At 47.4% G+C, this 13,918-nt stretch overlaps 1 protein-coding gene across 3 annotated transcripts in view; it reads right to left on the minus strand.

Moving 5' to 3' along the window:
* STX7 (syntaxin 7) overlaps window positions 1–13,918 on the minus strand; it is a 127,538-nt gene that overhangs the window by 52,467 nt on the left and 61,153 nt on the right. For all 3 annotated transcript variants that reach the window (XM_029594409.1, XM_029594408.1, XM_029594407.1), the window contains exons 4-5: window positions 12,485–12,575; window positions 162–299 (exon numbers count right to left, since the gene is read on the minus strand). In XM_029594409.1, the coding sequence (XP_029450269.1) occupies window positions 162–299; window positions 12,485–12,575 (229 nt within the window). The remainder of the gene's footprint in view (window positions 1–161; window positions 300–12,484; window positions 12,576–13,918) is intronic.

Consider the following 13,918-nt stretch of genomic DNA (forward strand, 5'->3'; position numbering starts at 1 on the left):
ATATGACTGCATCAAAGATTGAAGCCTTGATGACTGGCAATGCTATGCATGAGTTTCAAACCTATACAACCATCTATCCCATAAACCTAGATGCACTCTTCCATTAAATTCTTCCAAATTCTTGAGACCGCTTTCACGTCTTTGGATACTCATGTACTTACAGATATTCTAGAGCCAGCTCTGACTCTGGCGACAAAGTCTTTTTCCTTCTCCGCAGCTTGTCTTTGAATTTTCTGAAAACTGGCGAGTGCTGTTGTAAATTCATTCACGAGACGATCCTTCTGAATTTTCCTTTGGCGCTGCAAAATAAATACTTAGGGGTGAAAATTCAAAACAATTACATGCACAAAATTAGCATATGCATGCATTAAGTAGCTTGTACTTGTGTACATGCTATTTTAAAAATATCAAAATTAAGCATGTATTTTAGGTCTCATGCACACATTTACATGAAAAAAAAAAAGGTAGTCTAGGGGCATTCCAGGGTGGGCATAAGTTGCTATTTTATACATGCAGATTTAGCAACTTATTTGCGTAATTTTATACCTGCTAATTATTATGCGGAATTGATATCAGACTCATCTATTGTTTACTATTGGTTGGGTGGGAGGTCTGGGAGAACTGCCGGGGGATTGTGTGCCGGCAGTTGGCCGGCAGGCGCAACAGGGTAGGAGAATTTTTTTGGGGGAGTTTTAGCTTAGGGCTTGGGGCCGGAGGAGGTAGGGGAAGGGAAGGGAAGGTGGGATGGGGGGGTAGGGAACGGGGGAAGGCAGCGCGGCCAGAAAATGTGTATTAAAAAAATGCACAGCAAGCATTAAAACATGATTTATGCACATAAACAATCTTTTCTGCACAGAAAACATAGTTATGTGTACAAATCATATTTTCTGTGCATAAAATAGGATATATGCACATAAAATGTTTTTTGCATGTAAATCCTGAGTAGCTCATTTTCAAGCCGACGGAGCGCACTGTTAGCCGGCATTTGGATGCGTGTTATTCAGTAAGGGGCAATAGCGCGTCCAAAACGCGCGTCCAAACCCCAGAACCTAATAGCGCCTGCAACATGCAAATGTATGTTGATGGCCCTATTAGGTATTCCCGCGCGATTCAGTAAGTAAAATGTGCAGCCAAGCCACACATTTTACTTTCAGAAATTAGCGCCTACCCAAAGGTAGGCGCTAATTTCTATCAGCACCAGGAAAGTACACAAAAAAGCAGTAAAAACTGCTTTTCTGTACACCCTCCGACTTAATATCAAGGCGATATTAAGTCGGAGGTCCCGAAAGTTTAAAAAAGTAAAAAAAAAAAAAATTTCTAATAGGCCCGCAGCTCAAAAACCGGATGCTCCATTTTGCCAGCATCCAGTTTCCGAACTCATGGCTGTCAGCAGGCTCGAGAACAGACGCCGGCAAAATTGAGCGTCGGCTGTCAAACCTGCTGACAGCCGCCACTCCATTCCAAAAAGAGGCACTAGGGACGCGATAGTGTCCCTAGCGCCTCTTTTTACCGCCGGGCCTAATTTAAATAAATTTTTTTACTGTATCACGCGCACAGGAGAGCAGGCGCTCGCCCGCTCTCCCGTGTTTTTTACTGTATCGGCCCGTTTGTGCTTTTAACTTGAGCTAAGACTACAACTTTAAACTCCTAACTCACCTTGTACTCTTATCCATGCTGGAACCTGTACTCGAGATTTATGCATAGAAAATATGAATTATGGGTAAAAAAAAATGTGTGTAAATCTTGATAAATTGGATTTTATGCACATAAATGGCTTTGAAAATCTGGCCCTAAATGTGTTGATGGCTTGTTTTTTTTGTGCTGCTAACATGTCAAAGTGTGTGCTGAAATCCTATAATAGTAACAAGGATCTTAAAAACAGCATCATGTATTGTGCTGGAGGGCAGCTAGGGTAACATAGCCAATACATTCTGTTTACAAAATGCTCCTGCGTACCTGTGTTTAAGCAGAACAAATTGCAAGCCAGGTTTCACACTGCTTGATGACAGTAAACAATGCAACCTGATAATATTGTGCACCTTGTGTGTGCCGACCCCCGATTTTATAACTTGCGCGTACCTGCGCACAAAGGTTATAAAATCGTGTGTACACATGTGCGCACCGGGTAGCGCGCGCATATGTACACCTGCGGGCTGTTTTGAAAATCTACCCCAAAATATACACACACTTTTTTAAAATAGGTAGGAAAATTATTTGCTTTTAACGCATTGTACGTATTTATCATAACCACAGATACGCTCGTATGTTAGGGGACAGAGATAAGCATATTTTATAATCTGTGCGTACCTCATACACGCAGGATATAAAATACCTGTTGTAAATCTGTGTGACCATATGTGTGTGTCTATGGGGCTTTGCGGAGTTGTTGAGAAGGGCACCCCGACGGAGTATCGGGGTGCCCGGGCATAATGTGGGTGCCAGGCACCCGCCGTGCCAGCACCTGGGGAGGGGGGGGGAGGAGCCTCGGGGAGGCGGGCCGAGACCCGTAATTGGTTCCCAAGGGAGAAGGGAACTAATCGGCTGGAACCCAGCCGATTAAGTTCCTAGGGAGCGCCAGCAGCCACCTGTTTGCCTGCTGACGCTCCCTGGACTCGCATCGGAACACCCTCCTCTCTGCGCTTCAGGCATCCCCCTTCGCTGCAGGCTTCAATCCTTTGCCACCACGTGAGTACCCCACGCCAACCCTGCTTCACGCCGGTCAACTTCCCCAGGCCTTGCTTTCTCGCGGCAGGCCTCTAACACCTGCCGCTGCGTGTGCACTAGATCCTGCCCTCCCTCCGGTGCCCAGAGTGATGAGCTGTCCCTCCAAACCCCTCCTGCTGCTCGGCTCATGTGCTTCCTCTGCCCCTTCCATATTGCATAGACTTTCTAGCCCCCTCCCGCTCACAGGGCCCGCTGCTGTGCGCAACCCAGGCACGCTGTATTGTCCCCGGGCCAGACTGTAGGCTCCTACCTCCTCCCCCGGGTGAGATCCGGATCCTTTCTCCTGCGGCCGCGCGCCACTCCTGCAGAGCACTCCCTTCACCCCCTGCCACTAGTGCTCCCTCCCTGCCTCCTACGTGAGTCTTCTCTCAGCCTCCCCCCACTGAGGCCCGCTGGTTTGCTGTGCACGGCCTAAGCCCATTGCTGCCGCGTGCCCTCTATACTTCCTCCGGAGGTCCCCTGTGTCGGCTCCTGCCCATTGTGTGCCTGCCTCTGCCTCCTCAAGCCAGATTCCCGTTCCAGGCCTTGCCTACATGCCCATCGGCCTTTCATTGACTTCTTAAATAAATAAATAAATAAAAATAATCAAACAAAATCTTCAGATGGATGCCCCAGTTCCACAGTACCTACAGGTCCCAGCACCTCAGCTTCCCCGGATAGAGACCCCTGTGCCTAGGCCCCGCCTAAGGGAGGCCCCAGTGACCCCGCTCCGCCAGATGGAGGCCTCACCGCCACACCTCTTCCAGCCCGGAAGTGGAAACTACCAGTGCTCACCTTGCGTCACCCGCACAGATCCTAACATCTGCCTATGCGAAATTGAGTCTGAGGAGGCCACAGTGGCACTGAGGAGGCACAGTCACACGCAGTTCAGGAGACTTGCGGGAAGGGATGCCAGGCCAGGCCCCGTCGATCTGAGGCCGGGAGAGTTTCAGCACGAGCACCAATTACGGACACCTCAGAACCACCGGCCCCAAAAAGAGGAAGACGTTGCACGAAGAGAAAGACAGATCGAGAAACACCGTCATCAGCAGCCCCACCCAATGCACGACGCACAGCTGTCCCTCCATGCGGTACGGACGTTCCAGGTAGAGGATTCTACGATACAGTTGGCGCCATGGAAACGATGAGAGAAGAAGCATATGATTTAGAGACAGCAGCACGGGGCCTAACAATCACCTGACAGGTGCTTTCTTCGGCCAAAGTACTGTACGCCTTGGTCCTACGGCGGATAACACAGGAGCGGCTGATGGTGCCACAAGGATTGGACAGTACAGTGAGGACTTCAGGCCGGCGATGGAGGAGCCAGTCGACCTCAGATCCCCAGCTAGCAGACATGTGAGACAGTGGCAGAGCAGGGACATCGCTTCGACTGCAGGCCATTCGGGTGAGTGGGGTCCGGTCTCGAGGGTTCAAGGGGAGAGAGGTCATTACGTCCCTGTCCCAAAAGATAATTACAATCTTTTGGGACCATTGCCCAGATTCGGCCTGGGGACACGGAATGGTCATGGCCCTCTGCGCGGATCGCCGTCCCCTATGAGTGGTTTGGGTGACCCACCCAGCTATTGGCCAACAGGTGGATTTCCTTATGGTTATCCACCCCCGGGAGCGGGGAGGCCCACTGGATCACAGCCAGGTCTCAGTCCCTATAGGGATGCCTCTCGCTCATATGTGGTTTATACCAACACGTCAGATACGCTAGATCCTGCGGCGTCTGCTGTCTCTTTCTCTTCACAGATGCCAACCACATCAGATGGGCGACTTTATGACATCGAACAGAACGAAGTGCATATGGCGGAGGGTACCTCCAGACATTCGGCTTAGGTAGCCTGCTCCATAACCAGAGAGGTGAGACGGGTATTAGGTCGGGGTTACATATAGTATCTGCTAATACATTAAATACAAGTGCGCAGCCTGACTTCTCTGCTGATATATCAAATGCATGTACTGCGCAGCCTGAAGAGGTTAGAACAGAGCAGGCCACAAGCAAGAAAGCTAGGAAGCGCGACAAGGCCAAGCGTAAGCGCAAGCATGCTAGGTCTAGCTCGCCAGATTCCTCAGCATCCTCTTCCTCCTCATGTTAGAACTCTTCTGGATCATTCTCTAACGAGGATGCAGAAAAGGGGGACAAGGGGCAAGATAGAGGTGCGCCTGCATTAGATACATTTTCAGAACTTTTGGAGGATGTGCCCAAGGTGACGCATAAGAAAATTAGACAAAGGAAATATATTGACCTCTTCCGTCTGCTCGAAGGTAGGAGAGGCAGGGAAAAAGAGTTAAAAAAGAGAGGAGGTGAGCGCTTCCCAGGCACACAGAAGAAAACAGTAGCAAGGAATGTATTAAATTGGACCAGTTCATTCCTGAGACTAGAGAGCGTGATAGGCCGTCATGGTAGCTCCCAGTATGGCCCGATGTTAGCATACGCAGATACGATATTGGCAGCCAGCAAGGACTATGAGGGTTGGTCCTGGCTTAATTACGATGAGCGCTTCTGAGACCGTATGGAAGAGAATAAATTTCTCTCCTGGTGCACAAGGGATGTGGGATTATGGCTAACACAGATGAATGCAGAGATTCCTTCCTATGCGCCGAGCGTCTCAGCGGGTGCTAACATAGGGAGGGGTGGGCGTTCCTTTCATGCTAGCGCCATGCCGGGTAGTTCCGGAAGAGGCGGAGCAGGTTTGTCAGATGTCTGCTGGCGGTTGCAACTACCCAGAATGTAAATTCCGCCACAGCTGTCTCAACTGTGGAGCAGGTCATCCAGCTTCAAAATGCAGAAAGCACTCAAGAGAAGGGAGTACAGGTGCAGGGTCTGCCTTGGGAGGAGTGCCAAAAGGTACTCAGAAATGAGGACCGCGGTATAGCACCTATGCCAGTTCAAGTTGCGGCACTGAAGCCATGGTTGCTTAGGTACCCAAATACAGAGACCTAGTTGTTCTTGTTGAAAGGATTCTCGGACGGATTTGTTATCGCATTCATAGGCCCCGCCGGAGTCTGGGGTGGTTTAAATTGCCCCTTGGCGCGCAGCATGTCCAGGATTGTCAATGATAAACTGTCCGCGGAGATTGCGTTAGGGCGCATAGCGGGACCTTTCCACGAGCCCCCCTTTCCGGACTTGGGACTCTCCCCCCTTGCAGTAATCCCTAAAAAAAGAGACAGGAAAGTTTAGACTCATCCAGGGTGGATCGATCAATGACTTCATCCCTCACGAGCTCTGCGTGGTAAGATACCAGTCATTCAGCTCAGCAGTTCGGCTAGTGCAGATATGCGGTCAGGGAGTATTGATGGTAAAGGTAGATATTGAGTCAGCTTTCTGTCTATTGCTGATACATCCGGAGAGTTTTCCATTGTTGGGTTTTCAATTCGAGGGAGGTTACTTTGTGGACAAATGCCCTCCAATGGGTTGCTCTATCGCGTGTGCCTTCTTTGAAGCTTTCAGCTCTTTTATCTTTTATACATTGGGTGATCGAACAAGAATCCAGATCGTCGAACATAGTGCATTATTTAGACGACTTCCAATTCGTGGGTCGACCACATGCGAGAGACTGTGAAGACCTATTGCATTCCTTTCACCAGCCTGCCGACAAGTTTGGTATACCCATTGCAGAAAACAAAACAGTAGGGCCCTCCACATAGCTGGTTTTCTTGGGCATCGAAATAAACTCGATATCCATGCAGTCACGGTTACTAGAAGAAAAAGTGAACAAACTTAAACTGATCTCGCAAGCACAGAGTGCAAAGAAATTGATGCTAAAGCAGGTCCAATCACTAGTGGGTAGCCTAAACTTTGCTTGTAGGGTTATCCCAATGGGAAGAGCCTTCTTGCGGTGGCTGTCAGCCGCAACGTCCGGAGTCAAGAAAGGTTTCCACCATATCCGCATCTCAAAGGGAATTCGCAAGGATTTGGTTATCTGGAACAGATTTCTGTCCAACTTCAATGGAATGTTGTTGTGGCAGTCTGAAGCGGTTTCAAATTATAAATTAGAACTGTTTACTGACGCGGCGATCGGTTGGATTTGGTTCGTATTTTCAAGGAGCATGGTGCGCGTTTCAGGGGCCTGAGGAGTGGGTGTATTCCAGCACCACCAGGAATATCACCTTCCTAGAGCTTTTCCCCATCGTCGTAGCGGTTGTACTAGGGGGCGAGCGGATAAGTAACAAAAAAAGTGATTTTCTGGTGCGATAACCTGGGTGTAGTCAAGGTTATCAACAAGAGAGCAGCAAAAAAACATGTTAGTCTCGGATTTACTGCATGAATTCATCCTTTGCTGCATGGAATTAAATGTGACTGCATGGGCATGGCACGTGCCGGGCGATTCTAACACTTTGGCTGATTCTCTTTCTCGTTCAAAGTGGGATACGTTCCGGAAACTCGCGCCAGAAGCGGATCCACAGGGAGCTTCAGTGCCTGCTTTCCTTTGGCAGTTTGGAATCCAGAAGCCTGCAGGTTGTTACAAATGTCACTAGCCCCTTCCATATGGTCTGCATACGTGAAAGGGGCTGAGAAAGTGGTGTCCTTTTTCTCCAAATGGGGATGGTGTGGGGGACCAGTTTCGGAGTGGGGCATAATGCGATACACAGAGGTGGCAAAAGCGGAAGGGTCATCAAGGGCAGCAGTGGCAAGACAACTAACAGGCTTTTCCTTCTTTATGAGGGCTCATTGTTGGGGTTTCCCGGGGAGACAATTTTTGATACGTCGTGTATTGTTGGGTTGGGCAAAAGAAGGAACACGAGCAGTAGAGGGGACATGAGTGGTAGAGGGCAAACATCCCATTACCCATGATACTCTACAGAGACTATGGGATAGTTTAACAAACATATGTAGTTCCGAATACGAAACATGCTTGTTTTGCATAGCTTTCGTTTTTGCATTCTTTGGAGCATTTCGGGTTAGCGAACTAGTGGCTAGAGCCACCAAAAGTTGGGAGTCTTCCAGTTTGCGCTCCCAGTACGTCTCCCAGGTGGCAGATTCCATCATATTGTGTATACCTCGTTCCAAAACAGATCAGATGAGAAAAGGTTCATACATAGTCCTACGCGCCATCCCCAACTACAGGACCTGTCCTTTGGCTAACTATAGGGCTTTCGTAGAACTTTGCCCCTCTGAGGGATCCAGATTTTTGGTTCACTCAGATGGCAGACCGCTCACCAAATTTCAATTCGATGTGGTGCTTCGCAAGTGCATAACATACCTCGGGTTGGACTCGTCCCATTTCGGAACACATTCCTTCCAAATAGGTGCAGCTACCTCAGCCGCTCAAGCTGGATTATCGGGAGGTGTAATTCAGTGGATCGGGTGCTGGAAATCGGGCGCCTTCAAAGGTTACATACGCCTGGAACATCAATAACCAATGCAATATACTAACACTTCTCTCTTTTTATGTCCTAGAAGTCGGGGGCATCGAATATGGATTGTGGGGCACTCCATCACGTGGGCTTTCAAGCATGCCCAGGAGCATCCCTTATGGGGTTCACTTGGACTTAACACAGTATAATGCAACAATCCACTGGCTGGGACGCAGGAGCATGGGCTGGGACGAATTTCTTCCCTGCCTGCAAAGGAGCGTAATGTGATTTGGGCAATCATAGATTCTGATTATCCACCTAGGTGATAATGATTGGGATTCGATGTCTGGACGCCAGTTTATCGCTTTGGTACGGAAGAACTTGACATCTGCCATGGTCTTGTTACCAACTACAGTTATTTGTTGGTCAGACATTATTTCAAGGCCTGCTGAAATGAACAGAAGGATTTGGCAAAGCTGCCGGGCCAAGGCAAACAGGCAAATTGGTTTGTGGCTTACATTATTAGGGGGTCATCACATTTGTCACGAGTGGTCATGGGACTGCAGGAAAGGGCTATTTTGCCCTGACGGGGTGCATATATCATTTATAGGACAGAACTTGATCCTAAGTTCATTTCAGGATGCCTTGGAAGCATTGCTGGGATAGGGATCTAGGCCGCATCTTTTGGGGGGGGGGGGGGGGGGGGGGGGTGTCACAAGCCCAAGCCGATTAAGGTGCAATGTGTTGACGGTGGGACAATTGGGTGCAGTTGTCCTGCGGGAGGCTCCTTGCTGTAGATGGCGGGAGCTGCTGGTGGTAAGGGTCGTGGGAATAGTGCAATGTTAATGGCTCGAACTAGATCTGTGCACCTTGCTGGTGGGAGTGCAGGGAAGCATATGTAAAGTCCTGGCTCGGGCACCTAATTGTTGTACAATAAAGTTGTGGCCTGTTTGATCCCACTCTTGCCTAAGTCTCGTTGATGTTATTGATTGCATTGCTTATTATTGACTTGTGAGAGGGTGGGTGCTGGGAGAAAAGTCAGTCCAGGCTACCCATGTTATTGAAGTTCTACCCTCCCTGTTTCTCCCAGCCTTTGATTTGGAAAGTACTGTGTATGTCTGGTAGTGCAATAGAAATAAGAAGTAGTAGCAGTTTCCTCCTGCTTTATCAGTTTCTAAGTGTGAAGCTGCTTTATCAGTTTCTAAGTGTGAAGCTGAAATTACAAATTCTGCTCCACAGTTCCATTTATTTTCAATACCTTTGCACAAGAAACTTTAGTCAAGTTTTCCCAACTTTTATGAAATGTCTACTTACATGATAGGAGTACACATTCTTTAGCTAAACAAAATCCATTGCTGCAATGTGAAAAACTGGTAGCAATATTATCAGGTTGCATTGTTTACTGTCATCAAGCAGTGTGAAACCTGGCTTGCAATTTGTTCTGCTTAAACACAGGTACGCAGGAGCATTTTGTAAACAGAATGTATTGGCTATGTTACCCTAGCTGCCCTCCAGCACAATATATGATGCTGTTTTTAAGATCCTTGTTACTATTACAGGATTTCAGCACACACCTTGACATGTTAGCAGCACAAAAAAAACAAGCCATCAACACATTTAGGGCCAGATTTTCAAAGCCATTTACGTGCATAAAATCCAATTTATCAAGATTTACACACAACATTTTTTTTTACTCATAATTCATAGTTTCTATGCATAAATCTCAAGTACAGGTTCCAGCATGGTTAAGAGTACAAGGTGAGTTAGGAGTTTAAAGTTGTTATCCTAGCTCAAGTTTGCACATTTTATGTGCATATATCATATTTTATGCACAGAAAATATGATTTGTGCACATAACCCATTTTTTTTGTGCAGAAAATCATGTTTTAATGCTTGCTGTGCATTTTTTTTAATGCACATTTTCTGGTTAACATGCTTTTCTCAATTCCCGATACATTAGTGTATCATTAGCTTACTACATTGGGAGTTAAAAAATTTTTTAGCAATTGAGTTAAACACACAGCTTATTACATTGGCTCCAAAACTGGTACCATATTTTCTGGCGTATAAGACGAGTTTTTAACCCCCTGAAAATCTTCTCAAAAGTCGGGGGTCGTCTTATATGCCGGGTGTCATCTTATAGGGCGTATAATTAATTTATAAGCCCTCCCTGTCTCCAAGACTATCAGAGCGGTAGCGCATCCCTCTGGCCCGCCCTTGTATCCTATTACCGGAAAAGTTATTAGATTCTAGGGATGTGAATCGTTTTTTGACGATTTAAAATATCGTCCGATATATTTTAAATAGTCAAAAATCATTAGAGGCGATATTCAATAGGAATTCCCCCGATTTATCGTCAAAAATCGTAAATCGGGGGAAGGGGGAGGGGAAGGGGGAGGGCGGGAAAACCGGCACACTAAAACAACCCTAAAACCCACCCTGACCCTTTAAAATAAATCCCCCACCCTCCCGAACCCCCTCAAAATGTCTTAAATTACCTGGGGGTCCAGTGGGGGGGGGTTCTGGTGTGATCTTCCACTCTCGGGACACGGGTGCGTTAATAGAAATGGCGCTGGCGCTACCTTTGTCCTGTCATATGACAGGGCAAAGGTAGCGCCGGCGCCATTTTGGTTCCTGTCCCCTGACGTCACGAGCGCAGGAGATCGCTCCCGGACCCCCGCTGGACCCCCAGGGACTTTTGGCCAGCTTGGGGGGGCCTCCTGACCCCCACAAGACTTGCCAAAAGTCCAGCAGGGGTCCGGAAGCGACCTCCTGCACTTGAATCGTATTTGCTGTATTGCAAAATGGCGCCGGCCATACGGCCAGCGCCATTTTGCAATACGGCAATATGGCCGTATGGCCGGCGCCATTTTGTATTGCAAAAATGATTTACACGATTTACACGATTTTAAAAAAAACAAAACTGCGACGATCTGATTCCCTCCCCCCCCAGCCAAAATCGATCATTAAGATGATCGATCACACGATTCACATCTCTATTAGATTCCTTTTTCAGAACGACAGGTCGTATCTTTTGGCAATAAAATAAATTAGATAATCCTTTTCCCTACCTTCCATCACAAAGGTCTTTCAGTATATATAGAAATGCCCCCCCCCCCACCACCCGCCCTCCCCTTATTCGTTTCTCCGAAAGGTCTTGTAGCAGCAAGTAGAGAACGTTTTGGGGAGGGGGAGGTGCGTCCTGCCCCCACCCCTCCCCCCATGGCCCAGACACTCACCTGATATTCCACTCCCCACCCTCCTGTTCTTCTTTCCTTTTGACTCCATTCCAGCCCTTCCTTCGCGCTCCCCATCCGCCTTCCCTCTAGGCACGTCAACGTGTATTTTCCAGTTCTCCCTCTCTCCGATTGGTGGGAAGCACGGTTGGGCCCGGGCAGGCGGCCCTGGGATTGGCGGCGGCGGGCAGGGCACTGGAGAGTAGTTGGGGTTGCGCTCTGTCAGTAACACATGCCTGGGTAGAGCCGCGGCAGACGCAGCAGCGGCAGTGGTAGAGGCAGCAAGGGCCTCCGGTCTGGGCTGCGAACTCCGGCCATCGCCTTTTCCTCGGAGCGCGCGCGCTCTCTCCCTCCCGCCATTGCCTTTTCCCCGGGTTATCTGCGGAGGCCCGGGCAGGGACTATAAAGCGAGGTCACAGCGGCGGCAGCAGCCGGAGCTCCAGGGGCAAAGTTCACTGCGATTTGCGGCTGCGGGCGCCTTCCTGCCTCTCAGATCTCGCACATGCGCATCTGCGCCACTTCACTGCAGTCCTCAGGAGCGAGATCTGAGAGGCAGAGAAGGAGGTACCAGTAATAGGATACAAGGGCGGGCCAGAGGGATGCGTTACCGCTCTGATAGTCTTGGAGACAGGGAGGGCTGGGCAGGCAGGGAGAGCTGACCAATCCAAGCAGGATTTGTATACAACAACCAGCCAATTGCCGGTAAGGTACATCGCTTGCCGTGATTGGCTGGTTGTTGTATACTGGGTACCACAATTTGTATGTGCATTGGAAGAAGGGTAGTCTTATACGGCGAGTATATCCCAAACTCTGTATTTTAACTGGAAAAGTTGGGTGTCGTCTTATACGCCCAGTCGTCTTATACACCGGAAAATACGGTATTTTTCTTGCAGCATGCATTTTATGCTATATCTTTTTTTTTTTTTTTTGTTCATAGGGAAAAATAAACTAAAAGAAATGTTTAGGGAACAGGAAAGTAAAAGTGACTTCCAATAAATATACTACTATGGGTTCATGGCCGAACACAAGAATCCAGATGTCCGGTTCAAGAAATAACTTATTTTGGGTAAGAAGGCTGGAATGTTTTGTCATTATAGAATGCTTCCCTTACACAGGTATTCATAGTGTAATAACTGATCATTTATAGTGCTTTAACTATGCTAAAGTACTACTGTAAAAATAAAATAAAACACAGCCATAACCAAGTCTCTCCACTGATCTGATCAGTATTTTCATATTACCTGTTCAGTTGCTGAAGGCAGGGATCCAAACTGCTTTATGTACTTATCTGTTTCTTTGGCAAGTTGATTTGTGTATTCTTTCTTCTGCTGCCTAAAGTGAAGAAAAACAAGGGTTATTTAATTTGTTTATTGTTACAAAGCAGTCTGATAATTCTTTTGCCCAGGATGAAGGCTAGTCCTTGTACTGCAGAAGCCAACAGTGCTAAAACGAACACAAAGGCTTCCAAAAACACAAAAATCATTTGAAGCCTCTTATAGAGGGCTATCCTATTAAAGGTAAACTCCCTTAAGCTATCCAAAACAGCAACCGTTTCAGAACCAGCTGAACACCAGTTCAGTGATGGAATGACGAGTTCACTGCAGCCATTGACAACCTAGATCCCCCACCCAAACCCAATTAAAGCAGACCTCTCCTCGGTTCTACAATAGTTTATGACTCTTCAAGCAACAATGTCTCCAACTTGAACAGAAATGGTGCAAACAAAATACAGATATTCTCTCTCTCTCTCTCTCTCTCTCCGACCCTTCCTCCTCTCCCATCATCCCCTGGCACCCTCCTCTACTTTATCACCTCTAGTTCTGCCTCCCTTGCCTTCCTCCTCACCATCTGTCCCTCTTTTACACACACCCCTCCATCACAATCTCTGACTCTTTCACCTCTGGCTTTGTTTGACATAAATCCTCTGCTCCTGGCTTTGTAACACACCTCCAACTGTTTCCACCAGCTCTTCTGTCTCCACACTCCCGCACACACTACCAAATGATTCTCATGCATGTTCTAACCTGGCTCTCTCTTACCCCCTTTACTCCCTTCCTCCGGCCCAAGCTCTGGTCCTCTCATTTACTGCAGATCACTTGGCAACATGGACCTTAGGGAGGCAAAAAATGTCAAGAGTCCAAATTCGCATTCCTGACTTCAGGGAAAAGGGAGAGGAGGTGGCAATTAGACCTTTCTCATGCTCTCCCCAGTATTTACCCCTACTTGTGCTCTCTCAGCATTCAACCCCCTCCTTACCTCTCCAACATTCTCCCACTTTTGTGCCACCCCCCAATATTCATCTATTCTCATATCCAACAATATTTACCACCTCTTGTACCACCCATCCACAAGCATTCACCCCCTCTTAATCTTACAACCGTTTCAGCGTTTTTCTCTCCTCACCATAAATCACTCACAGCTACCTGATTTGGGCTCTGAAGGTTTTTATATACCGTTGTTTAGACTAGCCATCACAATGGTTTACAAACATTTCAAACAAACAAAAATCCAATATAAATATAAATAAGCATAAAATGAATTATAATCATAAAACAAGATAATAAAAGACATAAAAAATAAGAATAATACAAAGCTTCATGGACATAAATACAGTTAATAAATCAATTAAAAAATATAAAAATTAATCTGTAAAACTGCAGTAGTTAAAATATATA

This window comes from Rhinatrema bivittatum, chromosome 3 (genome assembly GCF_901001135.1).
Source record: "Rhinatrema bivittatum chromosome 3, aRhiBiv1.1, whole genome shotgun sequence".
Lineage (NCBI taxonomy): Eukaryota > Metazoa > Chordata > Amphibia > Gymnophiona > Rhinatrematidae > Rhinatrema > Rhinatrema bivittatum.